The 23,602-nt window shown below is 49.5% G+C and overlaps 1 protein-coding gene across 2 annotated transcripts in view; it reads right to left on the bottom strand.

Moving 5' to 3' along the window:
• Positions 1 to 4,106: 4,106 nt before the first annotated feature.
• The window catches only part of MRPS24 (mitochondrial ribosomal protein S24), a 91,928-nt gene continuing 72,432 nt past the window's right edge, over positions 4,107 to 23,602 (bottom strand). For both annotated transcript variants that reach the window (XM_069618999.1, XM_069619000.1), the window contains one exon: positions 4,107 to 5,097. In XM_069618999.1, the coding sequence (XP_069475100.1) occupies positions 4,814 to 5,097 (284 nt within the window). In that variant the 3' untranslated portion in view covers positions 4,107 to 4,813. The remainder of the gene's footprint in view (positions 5,098 to 23,602) is intronic.

Here is a 23,602-nt window from a genome sequence, read left to right as displayed (position 1 = left end):
AGGCATGATTATTTGCGGGTCGACTATGTACGCAGTATTCATTGATTTTAGTACTGCTTTTTAACACCGTTGATAGGGCGATACTCCGGAAAAAGTTGCTGGCCGGCGGCATACCGTTGGGCCTTTCAAAAATAATGATTCACCTACATGACCAGATTCGAATAAAGGTCTGTATGGACCAAGCTGGCAGGACAACTGGCTAGATTGCAACTACCAATGGACTCGAGCAAAGGTGCACATTGGCACCCATGTTATTCAATCTTTATTTATTACACTTGAGAAGAGCTTTACCTAGCAATACTGCTAACCCACCACAACTAGGCAATAGTGTCTCCTGGTTGGGTTCCGCCAATGATCTGACCCTACTAGGCACCACTCCTGCAGCCCTGCAGGCGTTGCTGAAAAGAATTAGCTGATTTTGCCAAATCCAACTCTCTGCTAATAAAACACAGATGCAACTAAAATCATGGTGTTTCATCCGAAGGCAGCTAAGGCGTTAGGCTTTAATGGACGCCTGACGAGGCAGCATTGGAAGGGGTCCCGGTTTTCAAATACCTTGCCGTCCATCTAGGTCAAGGGCTAAGGGGGACTAAGCACCTTGAGTACATGAACCTAAAATCTATAACAACACAGGACTTCACCTCCAAGGGTGGTGGCTATTCTATAGGTACAATTTTACATTGGTACCAACCTAAGATTGTCTCTGCCATTGCATATGGGGCAGAAATATAGGCTCTAGGGCTAGTTTGGGAAATTAGCATATTGGAAGCTATGATAATTAAGAGACTACTTAGACTGCCCTCACAGACATCTATTGAAATGCCCTATTTAGAGTTTTACGGGATACCTATATATGTGAAGCTACATCCGAGCTGTTTGTACCTGGTTTAGAAGATACATAATGCTGGGGTTGACTGTGCTGGGAATACTGCATGAAGCATTGAAATCTACACTCAACTTTATGCCCAGCAGTTGCCTGGTTAAAGTTTGGTCTGCAGCCAGAAGATGGCTTGTTTTAGCACCAAATGAGGCATTAGACTGGCCCTTTTTGAAATACAAACAATGTATGAAGGCAATTGTCCTTATCCAGTGTAATGAGCAGCTAGTGATAGATCTTGCTTCAAAGAGCCATGTGGCTATGTTTATTGCATATTATCTAAACAGAGTAAGAGGTGCAGAGTTACATTTCTAGCTTTCTTGGAAACTCCCCTGTATGGGATTACCTAAAGGTTGAATTTAACACCGTCAAGAAACACAAAATAGTTGCGGCATGGTGCAAAATAGCTAATCATTGTCGGCTTTGCCGACTATGGGAGGTGTGGGTGGACAGTGTTGAGACAGCTAAACATCTTCTATTGACCTAGGAAGCCCTGGAGCCTCTTGGGGAAGGGGTCCTTGGTGCAATAGTCCAACGAGAGCAGCCAGATACAGAAGTTGTATGGCAATTGTTCATGTGAGGCAATCTGGAGTCTTATATTCACCACTGGTCAATGCTTTGGAGAAAAAATATTTTATTATTGGTGATCTTTGAGAGTGATTTGACATGGGATTTTATTTTTGTTTCTTTCTGTTGTAACTCATAAGACGTTGTAATGCAATGCCTTGTTTTGTTATGATATTTTAAAGAACTGTACGAAATAAAATGTAACATTTTAAAACACCCACTCTCTGTCCCCAAACTTGCTCAACCACATCTTCGAAGATCACAACATGCCTCCTGTTTTGTACAACAATATGTGCCCAACTTGGCAACAGGAAGCGCTAAAAGCAGGAGGTTTTTCTACCCCGAGAACATTTATAAAATAGTAAATTGAAAGTAGTGCATTTTACAACAAGAATTTGGTGAAAAGCCACACAGGTTGAAAACTGTGGTATGGAACCACAGGATGCCTTTGCCCACAGCATATGCCAGCATATAAAAAAACACATATGCAGGCTGCACCAATATATGCCACTATTACTATACAAGAAATGATTATTGGCTTTGCTAGTGTAAAATATCATGCCACAGTAAGAAAACATGTCCAGGCAATCTGTACTAATGTAGGCCAGCCTAGTCATTATGTTTGCATTACCGTTGATGCCATTCAATAACATTCCATGCCACAGTAAAAAGATTATATCAAAGCTAGATGCACCAATGGAACCCAGTCCAACCAATTAATTTAACATGTTTTTTTTGCGCCACAGTAAGAAAGTATATCCAGACTGGCTGAACCAATGAAGGCCGGTCTAGCAACATAGCACTCATGATGGTTTTACACTTCAGGAGCAGTAAAAAAAATAATGCCATGCCGCAGTAAGAAAACATGCGCTACCCCCCTAAACCACCCCATCAGAGGTCGCTCCCAGCCAGGCACACATGCATTCAAACAGCATTATTTCATCCACATCCACCCATACATCACACACATTTAAACACATATCCATACCACATTCATACACACATGCACCCAAATATACATACTCATTCACATGTGCAAACACAGATACAACCCCACATATGCACAATTTTCCCAGATCTAGGTCCATAAATTACAGCAGAAGACCGACTTTGCATAAGGCAGGCGTAAATGGTCACATCCTGGAGGGTCGATCTTACGTCTGCCTCTTCCCCACTGACCTTTTTGGAGGGGTCCTGCACCCCCAATCCCACTATCACATCGCCCCCCCGTCCCATCCACTTAACGTGTATAGGCCGCCAAGCCAGTCTGATTGCGGTCGCCAGGCCGGGTCCCTAAAACCCAGACATTCTCTGTGTCACACATCATGACGCAGTCTTGTATGTCAGGTTTTCAGGGACATGGTCTGGAAACCGCAAAAACATTTTCCTTTTATCTGCAGCTCTGCTCTGTACTCTACCCGACACAATGGCCCTACGGCTACCATGAAGCATACTACAGAAACCAGAGCGCTTCCCCGTTCCTAAGGGCATGTACAGTAGATCTGGAGTGCCTCTATCACGATGCCCCAAAGAGCCAGAAGAGTGTCTCCTAAACACACTCATGCCTGCAGTACCCAGGCCTGCATCCCTAAAAGGGCCATACATGGCTGGGGAAGCAAAATGCTGCAGCCTTACACGGTCTATTGGAAATGTGTGATGGGATACAATAAACTGTCAAAGGAAAACACATTCCCCTTTTATATTTCATCCATGCTCCCTCAGCTTCTTGCATCAGCTGGGAGAGGAGGGCAGGTGGGGCAGAGCTCAGTGTTTTCACTGGGCAGGCTTGGCCCACCCAAAATGAGCGGTGGATCAATGACCCATTGCACATGCTAGTTTTGCTCAGCTTTATGACAGTGCTTTACTGTGACTGTACTGGCATACATTGTGGACTCCACTTCATAAAAGCAACTTACAATTACCATTACTGGTACATTTAGATTATGGACTCTTCTTGCAAGTCATTTACAATGACCATTGCTAACAGATAGATTGTGGCCTTAACCTAATCAAAACGTATAATGCTCCTAGCTACTGCTGGTGCCATGGTATTTATTGTATTTTTTTTCAAGCGTTACCTTATAAAACTAATTGTAAATTATATGGCTTCTTGCCCGATTTTCTCAAAAATGGTGCTGAAAAAAATGCACTATTTCACATTTAAAAAATGGATCGCACCAATGTGGAAAAATTATGCCCGGCCACTGAAAATATTCGCCAGCAATAACGGACCATGAATCATGGCATTTACTGAACTCAGCCTCTCCAAAATGCCCTATTTCAGCATATTTTAATAATGTTCTTGCGGGGGGATTTAATCAGTGGGGAATAAACCGCAATCCCTCCTTAAATATATTTTGGGCTCCATCACTATGCTCAAGTCACTTGCACTGATGTGGGGGGGTGGGGTGGAATACTTGGGCCCCTCGATAAACAATATTCACTAACCATGACTGACCATGACAGAATTGCATATAATTCAAGAGCTTGGCTACGATTTCAGCAAGCTGCTGACACATGAGATTGAGGTTTAATTTTAACAAGTAAACCCTGGGAAGTTGAAACAAAACAAAAAAGGAGACAGCATTCATTTTCTGTACTGGTTATTCTAGAATGGAGTAAAAGATTAATTGGAGCACACTGGAGAAAAAAAAAACCTGTGCATTGCCACAGCTTCAACTTTTATTTCAACCTCAATGTTCACAACATACCACAGATCCTAAAAGATTCAATAGGTCTTTTGTAGAGAGCATAATGGTTCTAGGCAAACCTTCAGTCATTGGATCCGAAGAAAGAGCCTCTTGGGCGTTTGCAGACAGTTAAAAGAACCATTGACGTGGTGAGAAAGCCAATTCCACAGGCTGATCGCTACCTAGATCCTTGATAAGGTACAGAGAAAAATATCAGTGGTCATGGCCATGTTCTATGGGAAGGTTTGTACTTCGGTACAAAAAAAAAAAGAAAAAAAGCCTCTCCTCAGTCATTATATTATCGCCAATAGTCTGCCATGTCATTAGGACAGTGTCTTCTAAGAAATGAACCCAACACTCACTGGCAGCAACCAACTTGGCCAAAATGGCAAAACAAAGGCAAATGTTTTCTCACTTTGGCATGCAATCTTGATTGGATTTAAAACAGTCAAGTAAAGTCTATAGCAGACTGTCCTGTCTTTCCACAGGCGTATTATTTGGGATTAGTTGTTCAGAAGCTGCACTACATTGCTTGGAGCTGTTAAAAGGGGAAGAGTGGACAGCATTCCCGATTTGGGAAAGGTCATCCTCGGTTCCCTAGAACCTACCTTCCCGGGCACAAAGATCTGGCTTTTCAAATCTCAGAACAAGCCCCATACTTCCAAACGAAACAAAGCATTTACAAATACTTGTAGATTATTTTCTCGTCCACAGTCTGCACCTCCATTTTTACAGGGCACTTATAAAAATAGGAAAGTAGAGTCTCGGTGTATGCAATTAGGAAGTAGAACTTGTGAGGTGGGAGCTTCTGGATGAAGACGGGGCAGATGACAATCATGTTAGCCCGGCGCTTTATTACAATCTCATTGGCAAGGCAACCATGGAAGGTGCCGAAGATGAATTTGCGGATAAAGACATCCTCGACCGTTCGTTCAGCCGCTCCTCCTTCTCCATCAAGATTGCCTGAAAAACAAGAGATGAATTCTCATGCACATTTTATTCACAAAAGGTTTAAGGTGCAATCATTGTGCAATCAGATTAAGCACCTGCAAAGATTTGTAATCACCAGTGAAGTGCAAGGAATGAAAAGGACACTTAGCCTCCAGATTTGCATTTGTGCTGGTGAAACCTCGGATATGTGCAGAGTAGCAAAGCTTATTCCTGTTCAGCTATTTTGTACTGGTTAGCAGGAATAGTAAAAGCAACGGCTTTAAAATACATAAAAATCATAAAAAACAGAAAGTATACCCGTTGAAAGTTTAATATAAAGGTCTCAAACACTAAGAATGCCTTCAGACTAAAGTTCTTACAGGAACGCTGTTTAAGTAAATATCTTTCAGCACATGGGAGCATTATCTTCTCAGCAGACAACAGTGCTTGCTGGATGCTGGCCACTGACTCAATATCCATTGCGAGGTCAAGAGAGAAACAGGAACAATGGCCAGCTAATAGAACGACTGACTGGATAAACTGTAATAAACAGTCCAGCCCAGGGTGAAGGTCACCAGGTGGAATCCAAGCAAGCCTCAAGGTGGAGACAGATCCCCAAAGCACTGCTAGAAATATCTACTTCATATGGCTACCTAATCTGGTGATAGCTTGCTTAGGGGCAAGTGCATCTTGATGGGTGTTTTACAGGTGTAGGGTACCCTTTTCACATCACAAAGTCATGAAGTAATCACACTAGAGGGCTTTAGTTCAGGTTCTACGACACCTTAATATCCTAGGTTTTCGAACTTTCTTTTTTTTCCTTCAAATTTAAGTTTGGAACAAGTTACTTACCTGTAACTGTTGTTCTCCAGTATGGGTCTGGCATGGATTCACATGCTCATGAATATTCCCCGTCGTCAGGCCGGGAATCCTCGGCAAAGAAAAACAAAAAAAATCAGTATCGGTTTCGTTTCTGATCTGTCTTTCTTAGTAGTAACCAATCACTGATCTCTGGGTCATACTGCCCCCAGCCAATGACTGCCCTTTACCTAAGCCCCTCCCCTGGCAGCCATCCTGAGATTTGGTAGCACGTAAAGTGGCAGTATGACCAAGTGAAGAGCCGCAGAGGGGAAGGAGGTAGGGTTCGCATGTGAATCCATGCCAGACCCATGCTGGAGAACAACAGTTATAGGTAAGTAACTTGTTCCTTCTCCAGCATGGGGTCTGGCATGGATTCACATGCTCATGAATATAAGAATACATAGCAGTATACACATGCACAACCACGGGAATTAAGCAATACAACAACTCAACATTAAGCATCTCTTACCTCCTCACCAGGCTCACCTTAAGCGAACAGGTTGCGCAGCACTGCTTGGCTGACCATGGACTCCTCCCTGGAGTCCCGATCGACACAGTAGAATCTCGTGAAGATGTGCGTCGACCTCCACGTAGCAGCCCTGCAGATGTCCAGCAGGGGCACACCAGACAGGAACGCCGTGGTAGCAGCGCTCGCTCTGGTCGAATGGGCTCTCGGACGGCCGGGCAGGGGTCGGTTTGACAACTGGTGACAGTGCATGATGCAGCCGGAGAGCCATCTAGAAATGGAAGCCTTCGAGAGAGCCTTCCCTTGATTCACAGGTCCAAAGTTCACAAACGGCTGTGACTTCTTCCGAAAACTCTTAGTGCGGTCCACGTAGAACTTCAGCGCTCTAGCCACATCCAGCGAGTGCAAAGTCCTCTCGTCCGGAGACGAAGGCGACAAGAAGAAAACTGGCAACACCAAGGGCTCGTTGAGGTGGAAGTCCGATGGCACCTTGGGCATAAAGGAGGGGTGCGTCCTCAGCACCATCCTCGTGTCGTGAAAAGTCAAGTATGGAGGCTTGCAAGATAGGGCCTGGATCTCTCCCACTCATGCGGAGGTGATGGCCACAAGAAATGCTGTCTTCCACGACAGGAACGTCAACAGCGCCGAATGCATAGGCTCGAATAGGGCCCCCATGAGCCTGGTCAGCACCACGTTGAGCTCCCACGCCGAGGCAGGGGCCTTCACTGGCGGGAACGATCGGACTAGTCCCTTCATAAATTCCTTCACCAGGCGATGAGACCACAAGGACGCCCGTCCTTTAGTTCTGGTGTATCGGGGAAATGGCAGCCAGATGTATTTTGATGGAGGCGTGAGCCAGTCCAGCTTTGGCCAGCGACAGTAGGTAGGGCAATACTTGAGGGGCCGTAATCCGCAGAGGGTTAATCTTCTGTGCACGGCACCAGACAGAGAACCTCTTCCACTTATGTCCATAGCATTTGAGAGTTGAGGACGCCCTGGCTTTTGCAAGAACCTCTCTGCAGTTAGCCGGGATATCGTATCCTCCAAACTCTAGTGCTGCAGGAGCCAAGCCTGCAAGATCAGCGACTCCGGGTCGTGATGGAGAATGGCGCCTCCTTCTCTGGAGAGAAGATCCGCGTCTGTCATAAGCTTGATAGGTGGGGACGCTGACAAGTCCAGAAGGTCCGGGAACTAGATCTCTCTGGGCCAAGCCGGTGCAACGAGGATCATCCTGCACCTGGACCTCTTGGGCTGGTTGATGAGACAGAGCAGCAACGGCAACGGAGGGAACGCGTACAGGAACAGGCCGTCCCAAGGGAACGAGAAAGCATCGCCCATGCTCCTCGGCTGGGCGAATCTCTGGCACTTGGAGTTCATCACTGTCGCGAACAGGTCGATCTGGGATTTGCCCCACCGTTGAAAGAGCCGATCCACCTGGTCCTGGCGTAGTAGCGCACGAGTGGGATGGTGCTTTTTATTCCTGCCAGGTGGAAGGGAACCAGAAACATCCCCTGGGCGACGGCCCAGTGCCACAGATCCTGGGCCTCCTTGGATAGGGCTGGAGATCTGGTGCCTCCCTGCTTCCGGATGTAGAACATTGTGGTGGTGTTGTCGGTGAAGATCCTCACCACTTTGTCCTTGAGGGACGGAAGGAACGATTTGAGCGCCCAGAACACGGCTCGTAGCTCCGGGATTTTGATGTGAAGAGACCTCTCCTCTGGGAGCCAGAGGCCTCTTGCGTGGAGATCTCCGGTGTGGGCCCCCCATCCCTCCAGGGAGGCGTCCATCGTTACCGTCTCCTGATACGCTGGGGCCTGAAAGTCCATGCCTGCCGAGAGGTGTGCACGGGCACCCCACCATAGAATCGCCCAACGGAACTCCTCGTCGAGCGGGTTCCTGTCTTCGAAGCAGCCCGCCGCTTGAATCCAGCGGGCGTCGAGGAACTCTTGTAGCGCACGCATCCGAAGTCTGCAAAGGGGCACAAGGTAGATGCATGAGGACATCATCCCGAGGAGGGACTTGATGGACCTCACTCTGGCCACATCAGTGGCTAACAGGCGCTGCACCTTGCCCAAAATGGCCTTCGTCCTTTCTTCCGACGGAGATGCCAATCGCTTCACTGTATCGAGCTTCGCTCTCAGAAACAGTGCCACCTGCGACGGGACCAGATGGAATTTGGAGTAGTTGATGGTGAATCCCAGCTCCGTGAGCAGGCGGACGGTCCTCGCTGTGTGTTCGACGGCGAGTTCTCTTGACCTTGCACGGATTAGCCCGTCATCCAGGTAGGGGTAGACGTGGATCCCTTGCAGGCGCAGCCGCGCCGCCACAGGTGCGAGGCACTTGGTGAACACCCTGGGTGCCGACTTTAATCCGAACGGCAGGGCTCTGAATTGGTAGCGACGCCCCTGGACTACGAATCTGAGGAACTTTCTGTGACCTTTTAGAATGGGGATGTGGAAGTAAGCATCCTCCAGGTCCAGTGACGATAGGAAGTCACCCTCCTCCAGCTGTCCCAGCACGTGCTGGAGGGTGACCATCCTGAATTTCTGTGCCTTGATGTACTTGTTCAACCGACGCAGGTCCAGGATGGGGCGCCAACCGCCTGTCTTCTTTCGGACGAGGAAGTATCTTGAGTATACTTCAGAGCCCCGTAGCCTCTTGGAGACAAGCTCGATGGCACCCTTGTTGAGGGACACGATTCTCCTTCCTGGCCACGGGAGGAATGCGAGGACACTTTGAAATTCCAGCAAGTGTCCGCGGGCCAGGGTGTCCAGCACCCAACGGTCGGTGGAGATAGACTCCCACACGCTGACAAACTTCGTCAGCCGGCCTCCCACCGGGGTGCTTCGGTGAGGGCCCGACGCTACGGCCGGTTCAGTCCTGCTTGGAAGAGGCCTTGCCGCCTTGGCCTCCTTGCCGATGGCGACGAGACCCTCCTTGCTTGCCGCGGCCTCTGTAGGCCTCCTGGGACGAGCAGCGGGCCACCTGGCGGTAAGTAGAAGAGCCGTCGCTGGATCCCTTGGAGGCTCCCTGTCTGCCTCCAGAGCTCCGAAAGGGCCGCCGTTGCTGAAGGACTCCTAGGGCTCGGGCTGTTTCCGTGTCTGTCTTGATGGCCTGGAGGGACTCATCCACCGTCTTTCCAAAAGGGTTGTTGCCGTCGAACGGCATGTCCAAAACTGGTCTGGACGTCCTTGCGAAAGTCTGTCGCCTTGAGACATCCTCTTAGTCGGAGGCAAACCCTGTTGCCCAGTTGGCGAAATCCGGTATCGGCAATGTCCTTTGCCACCGTTATGGCGTGATCCGACGCCACCTCTCCATCCTGCAGAATCTGTAGGGCCTCCGCCCTCTTGTCGTCCAGTAGGAAGTCTAGCAGAGGAGCTATCTTGAACCAAAGCTCCCTGTCGTAACGGGCCACAATCGCTAAGGCATTGGCCGCCTTAATCGTCGTTGCCGCCGACGAGATGACTCCTCGTCCCATGGAGTCCAACTTCTTGCCCTCGCTGTCCGGCAGGGAAGTGGAAGTTGAAGCCGCCGCACCCGCTGCTTTCTTCTTGGCTGCTGCCGAGACGACAGAGTCCGGCGTGGGCTGAGCCCTGAGGCACAAGGGGGCGGCATCGGGGACCCGGTACTTCTTCTCGTACCCGTCCCTCTTGGTGGGTGTCGTGGAAGGGTTCTTGAGGATAGCCAGCCCCTCGTCCCAGATGTCGTCGAGCAACGGCACCGCGAGGACCGTCTTTCTCTTGGCCTCTCGTCGTTGGTAAAGAAAACCTTCCTTTTTCTGTTCCTCAGGGCAGAGCTGGAAGAGCTCGGATGCCCTGGCTATCATGGCGTGAAAAGAGCCAATTTCGTCGGGTGGAGAAGCCCGAGGGGGAGGGAGGGGGGTGATGACGGGATGTCCGTTGTGTCATCGTCGCCGTCGTCGTCCGTCCCCGTCGCTGTATCCGTCACTGTATCCTCCCTAGGGTCCGGCGAGGGGGATGAGGGGTCCACAGGCCTCGCGGGCACGAAGGGCGGAGCGGGGTGGACTCTCCTCCGCTTGTTCGGAGGGCTTCCTGACAGGCCTGGTTCTGGATCCTCCGCTGGGGTCCATGGTAACCTCGTCCTTATCTCAGTACATAAGGATTGGATCGCCAACAAAATGGCCGCCGAGCTATCCTGGGGCTCGGGTAATGGCTGCGACGGACGGGATGGCTGCTCCACTGGGCCCTCATCGTCGCCATCTTCGATCACATCAACGGGAACCGTCCCGGGATCGAACCTCTCGTTGGCTATTAGCGCCATGGTTGCTGCCGGTATTTTACTGAGTCCGCCATGGTGAATGGCGGAATTACCGCCCTATTCCAAGGTGTGTGGGGGCGGTAATTCCCCATTCACCATGGCACTTCCCCATTCCCATTTTTTCCCCTATAGGGCTCAATGCGAATGGGGAAGGCAGTAATTATGGTACCACAAATTGCGGTACCGTAATTACCTCCAAGGTCCCTTTGCGGGTCCCGTCCTTAACGGCTGGTAAATCCAGCCGTTAAGGTAGGGACCCACAAAAGGACCTCGTAGTAAGGGGGTAAAGGTTTACCGGCACTGGTACTCTTACCAGTACCGGTAAACCCTTACCACCATCAGTGTAATGAGGCCCAATGACTCCAACCGCGGCCTTGCTCAGATGGCTGGTGAACGGTGTGCCTCTCTGCCTTACCGTCCAGTATGCCCAGAATACAAAAGGCAACAAAGGCGAGCTGGACTCCATCAGCAGGCGGGTTTGCTGTGGGCATTGACTGTTGTGGTAACAACATGCCACTTTTTTGTTTATTTACTACCCTACAACTAGGGCCCTGGCAAGAGCTATGGGCAATAAATATATCCTGGCCCTGACATTCCTGCAAATAGCCGGGGTCACAAGAGTCCTCCATACTCAACCTCAGGTGGATCTACCACCGCTACTCTCTTGACTCCGCCTACATATGCCCCGTTAAGGTAGATAGTGCACACCTGGTGTTGCAGTATAAAGTCTAAAGGTGGGACTTGGTTAGGTGCTGCTATGTGCGTGAGGCCTATGAACCTCTCGTTGAGGCCTTTCACGGTTTCCACCGGATCCTCCTCGGAGGCTGAATCCGAGTCCGTAATGGCCACCGCCCCTATCCCCTCTTTTTCTGCCGGGGTCTTCACGGGGTCTTAACGATGGTCTGGAAAGAGGATTCCTCCGCGGCGGCAGGGAAACTCTGAGCCCCGAGGCCGCCTTCACTGGCATAGCCTCTGCCGGCTTCGCCAGGCCCGCTGCAACAACCTCGATAGAGGCCTTTGCTGGGTGGATCAAGGCCCTCACCACCTTAGGTGCGTCCTGGGCCTTCGCTTTGGGGGGAGGGTTATCGCCTCGCTCCCCCTCGGCTCCCTTCGAGATAGACCGGGGCCTCTCCAGAAGCTTACTCGGGTTCTCAGACTTCCTCTTCCCCGAACCAGAGCGCTGGCTCGTGGTTGATTGTGCCGGGGAAGTCGAACCCTGCCTGGCAGCCGAGGAGCCCGACCTTTCGGCGCTCCCGATGCCCGCGGACTTGCGGTGCTTGGCATTCTGTTGGGCCCCCGTCGCCAGGGCGCCCTCACAGGACTTAGAAGACCGCTCAGACTTTTTCTTCGCCTTCTCACCTGCTGTGCCCTTCTCCAGCCAGGCGGCAAGGCGGGAACGACGATCTTGCTTGGTCCGTTCCGACAGGTTCTTGCAGAACGCAGTCCTTCTCCACGTGCGTCTTGTCCTCATGAAGGCATTAGAGACATCTCGAATGCTCGTCCTCCTTGAAAACATTTCGCAATCCGCATCCTGGGCAGCTCCTGAACAGCTTGGATCCGGGCGTCGAGCTTCCCTTGTCCTGGGCCATGTCTGTTGAGGTAGGCCACAGATCTTCTGGAATCCTTCAAGAAGCCTAACTCGACGAAAACCTCACCCTTGAGGGGCATAGAATAATTCAGAAACGGGTCCCCGTTATCGGAAGTAGAAACGGTGGAGCTTGAGGCTCGATTAACCGAAAAAATGAGAAAAATCTCCTGAAAAACGTAAAAACGCAGTAAAAGCTTGAGAGCTAAACACGAGGACTCCTAACAGTTGAACGTGCAGTAAAAATCTGAGGATGGCTGCCAGGGGAGGGGCTTAGGTAGAGGTCATTGGCTGGGGGAGGTCATTGGCTGGGGCAGTATAACCCAGAGATCAGTGATTGGTTACTACTAAGAAAGTGATCAGAAACGAAACTGATACTGATTTTTTTTCTTCTTTACCGAGGATTCCCGGCCTGACGACGGGGAATATTCATGAGCATGTGAATCCATGCCAGACCCCATGCTGGAGAATATTAAGTTTTCAACAATACAAAATAATTGGCTTACTGCTACATATATAACATTCGCAAGTTTGTCTCTATTTCACGTTTCTGAACCACAGCGAGCTTCATCCAATGAACACAACATTCCAACTGAACATTTTCCCCTTCCCAACCCCTCCCTCCTTCCACCAGCTACCTGAGCAATTTCTCTATCATGAGTTGTACATTTTGCATTATTCAGGTGCGATCTAGTGTTAAAGAAGGTTATAAGTCTGCAAATATATTAGTGTTCGTAAAGTTCGAGTCGCAATGAGACAGTAGTCTCAGGGTCATGGGCCACCCAGTAGCATCTCCCGGGTCAGGAGTAATAGTAGATATGTTTCGCACAATTCATTGTTCCTGTGATTCCGTTTCTGAGGTGGGTTCAGTCAAGTATTCTCTTACAAAATCAGACCACATCATTTCACTCCAGGCAGCTTTTCCGTGGAGGGCAGCAGTAATTCGCTCCATGGTGTATATGTTGGTGGTCACCCCTATCCACTCCTGCAGGCTAGGGAGTGTGATTACTTTCCGTTGGTGGCTAAGCATGCTCTTGCGGCTAGCAGGAGTGTGGGCGTGATGCCCCTTATTTTGTTCATCTCCCCCTCTGATTGTTCAAGGTCAAATAAGACCAGAAGTGGGGTAATTTCCCTTGTGATCCCATCCGCCCTTTTAATCCAGCGGAGGACTTCATTCCAATATGTTGGGGCACCCCCACCACATGTGCCAATAGTCTGCCCGCTCCCCACACTGGCACCAACAAAGTGGACCTCCTGTTTGGTACATTGTGGACAATCTATGAGGGTCATATTGCCATCTGTGGAGGAGCTTAAAGGCATGCATCTTGTATTGTGCCGCTATTGATACCCGGGCAGCTCCTCCACAGATAGTACTCCAGTGGCTTGGGTCTATTTCTAGGCCCAGGTCTCTTTCCCATCTGTGTTTGAGATTACCGGTCGTACCTTTGCCTGCTTCTACCAGTGTTTTATACATGCAAGAAATCAAGCCTTTTTTCTCCTATTTTGTATCTAGGATTATTTGGGTCCATTCTTTCCTCATGAGGTTACCTCTTAACTGTAGGAAAAGGAAGACAGAGTGGGCGGATCGCCAGTGCTTCTTCAAGTTCAGTTATAGTCCCATTTCTCCACAACTGCCCCACCCTTTCCAGGCCCGCATCAAACCATGATTGGAATCTAGGATGTTTATGGATTTCTTCTCATATCCCCGGCGACCATATGTGGCTCAGAGGGCCATGTAGTGATTCCCTTCATACTTGCGCCTTCTCTCCAGATGTCCCATAGTGTACCTATTATCGGGTGGGTCCGAAGCCTGCGTGCGAGTTCACGTCTGGGGACCCATAGCCATTCCACCAGTGTCACCGGGGTGAGATTATGATTATCTAAGTGTACCCATTGTAGCTCTTTTTCTCTCAAATGAGGGATTAGTATCCTCAGCTGCACTGCATTGTAGTATAGTCGCAGGTCGGGGAGACCTACGCCTCCTTTTTCTTTGGGCAGGGTGAGGGTTTCGTAGGATATTCTTGGTTTTTTCCCTAGCCACAGGAATTTGGTGACCGCCCTTTTAACCACTTTGAAGAATGTGACTGGGACTTTTATGGGGAGCATTTGGAATGGGTAGAGGAACCTTGTAAAACAGACCTTTATCGCGTTGAGCCTCCCCATCCAGGAAATCGTGAGCTTTTGCCATTTAGCCAAATCACTATGGAAGTCTGTCAGGAGTTGGGGGAAATTTGCCTCGTATAGGTGCTCAAGCTTTTGAGTGATGTTTTAGCCTAGGTATCGAAGGACTTCACGTTTCACCGCTAGACCAAGGGTAGAGAGGACAGAGGTGCCTGCAGGGGTGCGGTCATTTAGTGGGAATATTATTGATTTTGACTTATTAATCTTAAAGCCAGAGAGGGCACCATATTGTTCTATCAGTAGTATGGCCCTTGGTATGGTCGTGAGAGGGTTTTGGACATGGAGTAGAATATCATCTGCGTAAAGGACTATTTTATATTCTCGTCCGGCTGTCCGGAGGCCTTCGACATGTGGATCCACTCTAAGGACCTGGGCTAGCAGTTCTACCAAGAGGGCAAACAGAATAGCTGATAGTGGGCAGCCTTGCCTTGTCCCTCTACTTAAGTCAAACCACTTTGAGTACTCAGAGCTAACCATAACTGAGGCGTGGGGAAAGTGTATACTGCCTTTATTCCTCTACGGAGGGAGGGACCAATTCCAATCTTGATCAGGAGTGCCTCCAGGAAGCTCCACTCCCCTCTATTGAATGCCTTTTCGGCGTCTATAGATAAGAGCACCGGGCTGTCCGTCATTTTCTGTGATTCATGAATGAGGTGAAGTGTCTTCCGCATCGTGTCAGCTCCCTGCCTGCCCAATATGAATCCTACCTGATCTGAGTGGATTATGGAGGGCATGCAAGTTTCTAACCTGGCTGCTAGGACTCTAGTGTATATCTTCGCATCTATATTCAGGAGGGAGAGGCACAGTGCTTAGGATCCTTTCCTTCTTTTGGAATCACAGATATCAAGGCATGGGAGAAGGAATCAGGGGCTAGCCCCATTCGTAGGGTGTCATTGAAGAGCTCTACCATGAATGGAAGGAGAGGGGTTATGAAGGTTTGTAAAACCTTGCAGTGTAGCCATCATTTCCGGGTGCCACCAAGTGGTAGTCGTTTAATCGCTTTTTCAACTTCCTCTGGTGTAATTGGGGAATCTAACCCTTCTGCTATTTTGCGGGGGAGTTTGGGCATGTCTATTTTCCCTAGGTATCAGTCTATCTCCTCCTGAGCTTGTCCTAGTTCTGATGTATAGAGGCATTCATAGAATTTCGTAAATGTGTGAGATTCCTCCTGGGTCTGATATCTGTATACCATTTTCCCCCTCGATAGTTTTGACCCATCTTTCTGCCCGCTGACCTCGCAGTCAGGCTGCCAATAGTGCATCGGCCTTATCCCCCTTTTCATACTGTTTTTGTTTAAGGAATTGGAGTTTGCGGATCACCAGGCATTTAAGTTCTTCCCTTTTCTGGATTGCTCTTGAGACACCCGTGGCCCTGTCGGTCTCAGCATTCCACGCTATTGTGCAATTTCATTTCGCAACTTTTTCTCTATTAAGGACCTTTTCCTTTTTTTGGCCACCCCCTCCCTAATCAAGATGCCTCTCCACGTTGCCTTGCCCGCTTCCCATATTGTTGTCTTTGAGATGTCACCCGTGTCATTGGTTTTAAAGTATTTTTCAATTTCGTGGGCCATTTCAGCACGGAAAATTGGGTCTTTCCATAGTGACTCGTTACATCTCCATTTCGTATTTTTAGACGGTAGGGTGCCCTGGTCATTACGATATTACGGTCGGACCATGAAATTGGAATTATGTCTGTTGTATTGGTGACCTCAAATATGTCCTTTGTTACGTATATGTAGTCTATCCTGGTGTATGTTAGATGCAGGATGAGTAAAAAGTGAATCCTTTTTCTTCGGGGTGTAAGAGTCGCCAGCCATCATGTAGACCATATATTTTCAGCATCTCCATTATTTCCGCGCAGCCTCCATCTGGTAGAGGGCCAGTGTCAGGTTTGCCTGCCCGTCTGTCTACAGCGGGTTCAACCCATAGGTTTAAGTCTCCTCCCAGGAGAATATGTCCAGCTGCCTCTAGCATTATCTTTGGAACAGTGCGCTTTAGGAAGCGGGCTTGCCCTGTGTTTGGAGAGTACACCGTTGTTAAGGTGATATTGTGAATTCTGCCAACTACCAGGATGACCCTTCCTTCCTGGTCTTTCCATTTCTTGGTGACTTCGAGGTTTAGGCCCCTTCTGACCAGAATGCTTACACCTGCTTTTCTCAGGGGGCCGGAGCTCCAGTGTTCAGAGCCCATTCTAGTATGTAAAACTTTCCTCTCTTCGTTCAGCATGTATTTTGTTTCGTGTAGAAAGAGCAAGCCTAGTTGCGCTCTTCTAAATTCCCTGGACACTAGTGATCTTTTGTTTGATGAGTTTAAGCCTTTCACATTCAGTGTGCCAATTCTGAGCGGCCCACGTATGTTAACTGAAGTTGGTGTCAACATTGTACTCTTGTTTGTATGTATCGTTGTGCGGAGATCTCTTGCACCTATCCACCTTTGGTTGTTTCATACCTGTGCTCTCGTGTCTGGAGCTATCCGAGTCTGCTCGTCCCTTTACCCAACCCCCCCCCCCACCTCCCACTCCCCTCACCTGTGGCATCCGATCCAGCTGAAGCATCCTATCCAGCCAGCCTCGGACCACCAGTGTGGGACATACAACCCACGGTCTGATTTTCAAACTTGGCTAATAACTGTGAGCCCCTTAACCCCCCCGCTCCTTGATTCCCCCCCCCCCCCATGTGTTCGTTGTTCATGCGTGTGAAGTCCTCTTTTCAAGCAAACACCCTGCTATTAGTGTCGCGACAAGGTTGAGATATTTTGACTCACCATGTTATTTGAAGACCCAGTGGCTATCCGGACAACAATTCTGGCTTGTTCGGGGTTGTTTATTTGCAGTGCCTCGCGGTTGGAAGGCTGCATGAACGCATACCACCTTCAGTGGGTTCTTCTCTCGAGGAACTTCAATGTTCTCTGGGGTAGTTGTATATTTTCTCGAACCAGATTGGTAATTATCCCTCTTATTGTTCTGTTCCCGGTGAGCCGTTCATACGCCTGTACTTCCTTGATCCTGGGATTTTCCTAAATCTGGGACCTTGCAGTTTCCATTGTCGATCGTCGTGGAGTCTTTCATCCGGGTTCTGGTCTTTGGCGAGGGTGCCTATTAGGTCTGCTATGCAGTTTTGTATGTCCTTTTCCGTTTGCAGCCTGACAGTGCTTCCTTCATGTTCAAATGTGGGGGAGAAGGGGTATTCCCAGCGATACTGGATCCCTTTTTCTTTAAGCCACTTGGTCAAGGGCATACATTTCCTGCGCATTGCTAGAGTGAGCGGGGACCGGTCTTGGAAGATCATTACGTTGGCAGTCTCAACCACTATTTGGGGAGTGTTTCTTGCTTTGTCTAGTATTCTTGCTCTACCCGAGTAGTTGTGAAATCTCACGAGTACTGTTCTTGGGCCTCTTGGGACTCCCCTGGCTCTATGTATACGGTCTATTCTGGGCTCATCTACCGTGTCATCTTCAAATAACACTTTGAGAATCGCATGTAGAGATTTTTTCAAGTCTTGTTCTGTTTCTCCTTCTCTTGTTGGTATTCCAAAGATTCTTAGGTTATTGCGCCTTTCGTGATTTTCAAAGTCATCAACCTTCAGGCGATATTCTTCTCTGGTTTCTATATCTGTGAGCCTGTGGTCGATTTGGGATGCGAGTGTATCTAGCGAGGTTTGGTTAGTTTCCACTCCTTCAATCCTCTCCTCAAGCTTGTCTATTCTGTGTGTGATCTTATCAATTTTCCCCCCCCAATGTCTGCTCTCATGCTTTTCATCTCAGAGAGCAAGGCTGCTATGTCGCTCTTTGTCGCAGCGACCTCTGTACCCTGTGTCGCCATGGTAAGTGCCAATTTGGGGTCCGTTTCAGGGTCCGGTGGAGAGTACTGGTACTTAGCGAGTTTCTTCCGTGTGTCCATGCGCTTAGCGTTCTGTGCACTAGAGCTGTATGGGTGGAGTAATTCTTCTTACCAGGTTTCGAGTGTTTAAGGTTGTCCGTTCAAATCTTCGTAGTGTTGATCTGGTTTTGGGGTATAGTTGCTCCCTTTTTGCGTCTGGGGATGTACATTTCATGTGCTTAATCGTGTTGATGTATTCGCCCAAGGGAGGCACACGCCTCTCAGTTTCCCGAGAGGGCCCAACCCCTTGGTGCGTGCTGTTCTGCGGCTTGGATTTTGCTCGTCAGCTGGTTGAGGGGTCCACTGCGGTCCAGAGGGTCATCTACTGTGGTTGGAAAAGCTCAGAGTGGGTGTTGCGCAGTCTCAGGGCCGAAGCGCAGTACCCACTAGGTCGCTGTTTTGAATCCTGGGATGTTCCCTGGAAACTCTACAGAGAAACGTGCAGTAGGTGTACTTGTGTACAGGCAAGTTATAAATGCCATATCTTATCATAGGTAGGGTGCTGTGCTAATACGCCGGCGTCCAATGTTTCTCCGTTTGGTCCTTCCGGTTCTACTGGGACCCTATTCGGCACTGGTTGCAGTGCTTGGTGTTCCTTGGCATGGTCACTGTCCAGTTCTTCAGCTTTATTTTATTTGGTCCATTGTCTTCAGACTGACTCCAGGATCTTCGGGAGACACCGGCTTATGCACCTTCACTGTGGTGCGCGAGTCCTGGGATGGGGGAGCAACATTGTGCAGCGGCTGGTGACTTTACTATGTATCCCCAATGCAGGGGGCAGTGGTGGGCAGGGGGGTACAAGGTGGTAGGACTCAGCTCACCTCCTTCCGGATCCAAAAATATGCGTATGATAGGGTGCCCCGTATAGATTTGTGTGCAATGGAGCGGAGCCTGTGGGCGAGGGTAGGTGCCAGTCAGTTGGTCAGGTGGAAGCACTCAATGGCTGCTCGATCCTCCTGCGTTGCAGGGGGGCCAGATGTCAGGACCTGTGCATAGTGTACATGCCGGGGTAGTGTTAGCTGGCAGAGGGGCACTTTCGGTCCATCAGTATGGGTTTCACATCAGAGATTGTGTGTGCCCAGTCCTCTTGTGTGTGTCATAGGTTTGCGGTTGTTTCAGGGGGGCGATTCACTTGTGGATGTGGGTTGGCACGCGTCAGATCCTCAGGAGGTGCGCCCCACCCTCCATGGCAGCCCCCTACCTTCGTTTGTTTTTGTTGCGGCCCGTACTGGATTGCTCCCAATGTGGTTTCCGGGAGGGCAGGAGTTCAGACTCACCGACACCACACTAAATGCGGAGCACGTCTGCAGGGGTTCTGGGGTCCCTACGTATCGGAGTCCCGTGGTTGCGGGGCCAAGATCCACAGATTTCTCGAGTCATAGGGGCCCAGAGATGGCGCGTGCGCGGTGCTGGAGACAGTGCTAGTGCGGGATACGTTGTGCGGTCCTCCGTGACCGCTGACTGAGGTACAGCGGCTCCCGTTGGGGCGGTCAGGCGTGCCCAGCCATGTAGGGCAACCTGCAAACCCCCGCTTGTGACAGCGGTCTGGGGGGTAAAACTTGTTGCGTCCGCCCAATGTGTGTCAGCTCTGTGCAGGGGCCTCAGAGTCATGCCTGACCACCTCAAGTGGAAAGCGTGTCGGGGGCGGTTTCACTTTCTTTTCCTCCAACTGCATTTGTACGGTCTGGATCACAAGGCGTTTTCTTCATGAGAACGTGTCCGATTTTCTTCAGATTTTTTCTGGCTGGGGAGGGGGACAACTTCCTACTTCTTCTGTCAGTTTTCCAGCTCAGGGGGGTGCGGGGGGGGGTCATGGAGTGGGGGCTCAGGGCCACAACACAGACCTCGGCGTTGGAGCTTACACGGAGAGGGAGCTCATCCGTGCACCACCTGGTGGCCAACCTGGTTTTTGAACTTTCAAATATAAAAATCATATGACCGGGCACTTTCTTACAACTAACAAGTGGCAGGAATTGCATATTACAATGGTTAACCAAAGTGCGCAGGGCTGCACATGTGCCCATACATGGTGTGGCGCCTTCCATGCCTCAGCACATGCCCTTCAATCAATCTCGGGAACAGTTCTTCCTGTTAGTTCAGCACTAGTATTATTTTGTTCAACGACTTAACTGCTTTGCAAATTGACTGTCTCCTTTTTGTTAAATGTCCAACAATTTTATTTGTCAAAGAATTCCGGGTTTTTTATTCAGGACAACTCAATTTTGCGTCTCCAATGTATGTAACAATGTAACAAACCATGGTTGCAATTTCATCCCTCATATTGGAAGGTCAGCCGCACTACAGATAAACCCTTTTAACACGCAACTGAAAAATCAAAGAGCAACGCAGCTATGCTGTGCCAAATATTTTTATGAATACACATTTCCCTTGTTCCTTTTATGTAGGTATATCAGAATCTTGCTATAACAACATTACCACAGTTTACTTTTTGCCTTTTCAGTACATGGTCTGTTTCCAGCCAAACCCTCAATACAAACTATTGCCAGTTTGCATTATGTCCAGTTAGCAAACACATCATGGCACATTTTCAGTATACACTTAGCAATCCATTACTTGTTTACATTGGGTGCACTTTGCACATATTTTCCATTTTGTTAAGCCCCACAGGATGGCCAATTTCTATTATGTTCACATAAACCTTCATTGCTTGGTCTAAACTGCTCTTTTCTATCAGGTTTTACCGTGGTTGGCAGTGCAGGAATGAGGGGAGGGAAGTGTGGTATGATATGCCATATGTATATATTTTTCTGATGCTTGTGAATCTGCTTAGTCACATGCTGTGCATATAGTCCGACATGTAGTGGTAATCGCAGAGTATTGCATCTTGTCTTTCAAGGATTGAAAGGGCACGTCGACATGGGCGTGCTTGTAACACTATCCATAAGGTGATGTGTAGTTTACCCAAGATCCTTCACGTGTCGAAGTCCCTCCGATTTCTTTCCACTAAGCTAGCTGGTCGCCTTATGCAGAGCTCGAAAAATTGTAAATACATATCTTTGTCCATGAGCTCCGGTTGTTTAATATGCGCCCCCTTCACCGACAACTACTTAAAAACCAACGCCGAAGACCGCGTAAAATAACTCCAGACTTCGGCGGCTGGTGCTCCGGTCAATGCTGTGGACCGCGTGGCCTCGGCCCACCGGCCAGACCTACACAGTAGGTGGGGTCCGGGGCTCGGTTTCTTTTCAAGAATGTATTTCCTTCTCCCCTCTCTTTTCCCATCAGGTTTTGCTGTTGCTATAAACCGGAGATATGGACAGGACACCTTGTAAATGTAGCCCTTCTTGCAAAGGCAAGTATCCCTAGAAAGACACACACCGGAGGGGTAATACGTGTCTACCTCAAAATCACCACCAGGAGTCCCTGTCTGTCTTGCAAGCTTTTAAGTCCTAAGACAATAAAAGAACGTCAAGTAAAACGGTTGGGGCCTACATCCCGCAGTAGGCCGAGGGTAGCTCCCCCAGCTGCTGCAGGCGCCTCGAGTGACGAGGAAGTGAGTGACAGCCGTGGCTCCGACACAGAGGCCATTGACCCATCTTCGGAGCAGCCATGCTCCAAGACGTCTGGCCCCGGCAGGCAGGCCACTGGTTCTGCTATGGGGAGTGTACGCTCCAGTGACAGGGACGCACACGCAACACGCAAATAAAAGCACAAAAACCCCCCGGTCCTCCTCAACTGACTCGTCGGGACGGCCAAAGACGCAAACGGGTACGCCGATATCTTCGACGGAATCCTCCGATCCACAGGGTCGGCTGGCCTCCCTCCCTGCAACCATCTAGGCGGTATGCATCCGGGCACTCAACTGACAAGGGCATCAGCACCAAAGTTCATAAGAGCACTGTGACGCCTCTTAAAAGCGCGCCGACGCATAAGGTTTCAGCAACCCCGAGAACCGCAATGAAGCCACTAGTGCCGTCGAAATGCCTTCCAGATACCCTGGGGATCCGCAAGAGTCTCAAAAGCATCATCTCGGGAGCAAATAGGCATAAAGACACGTCGAAGGACACATCCAGACGTCGAGAAGGTCAGGAAGAACATTCTGAAAGTTCCCAGCCCGTCTAAGACTCTATCAAACATCAGACGGCCTAAGAACACAGCTCCCCAGAAAGAGCGCCCCCCACCCCTACAGATCCCCGTGGGTCATCCTTATGGACCAGGGACAGGTCTGAGGGTACATGAATAAACTGGTGTGGACTTTTCAGAAACGTTTATCACCCCTAAGAGGCTTAGAGAGGAAGACCTCTATCCTATGGTGTCTAAATTTCAAAGGACCTCCAGCCACACTCCTCATGAAGAGGTGTTTGATTTGACGGAACCAGAGGCGATTCCTCAGGAACCTTTTGAGGAGCCTATAGACCAATCCCAAGATTGGACTGATGAGCAGCCAGTGGGCGAAGCATCATGGCTGTTCCGGCCACTACCCCGGATTCAGACACATTGTGCATAGATCCTCCCGCTCCCACCCCTCCCCTTTAAAAAGACAGGCATCTCCCATCGATGACCAGATGGCATTCAAGGCAGAACACTTTCAGATTGCCAAGCAAGAGGCGGTGCAAGACACTGACTTAATGGAGGATATTTTGAAAGAAACCAAATTCAAGCCAGGCGATACCTCTGTTAAAACGCCATCAAATGGCGTATCGCCTCTTCTTTGCTGACCCCATCGCAAACAAGGGCAGTGAACCCACAGGTTGAGAAGCTTTTTCGCTCCTCGCCTACAGACCCGCTCTACATCTGGGGACATGCCAATCCAGATTCCCTAGTGGTAACGACTAGGAAAAAGAGCAGGGTACCCTTGTCCACGGCCGAGGCACCGCCGGACAAGGACTGCAAGTAATGTTTTGCTCGGGGAAGCGCATTACAACAGCAGCTGCCTATTCCACCAGTATAGCCAACAATACCACATTGTTGGCTAGTTACAGCGACGGCCAGTGGAATCTACTCCAGGAAGGCCTGCAGTAAGTTCCAGAGTCAACACAGTCACGCCTGCTAGCGGTTGTGTCGGAAGGGAGGCAGGTGAATCAAAACATTCTTAAAACACCCTGGATGCTGCAGAGACAGCAGGAAGAACACTTGCCCAAGCTACCTTGTTGAAAAGGCACGCGTGGTTGAAGAATTCGGATTCAAACCGGAAACACAGGCGTCCCTCATTAACAAGCTGGTAGAAGAATCTACCTGTTTGGAAAGGCGTGGAGGAGGCTTTAGAGGCTGCAAAAAGGAACAAGAGATCTTGAAGTCACTAAACCAGATAACTCAGAGACCCTGTCAGC

Source organism: Ambystoma mexicanum, chromosome 10 (assembly GCF_040938575.1).
Source record: "Ambystoma mexicanum isolate Mex_15411 chromosome 10, UKY_AmexF1_1, whole genome shotgun sequence".
Taxonomy (NCBI): domain Eukaryota; kingdom Metazoa; phylum Chordata; class Amphibia; order Caudata; family Ambystomatidae; genus Ambystoma; species Ambystoma mexicanum.
This window is presented reverse-complemented; position numbering and strand designations above follow the sequence as displayed.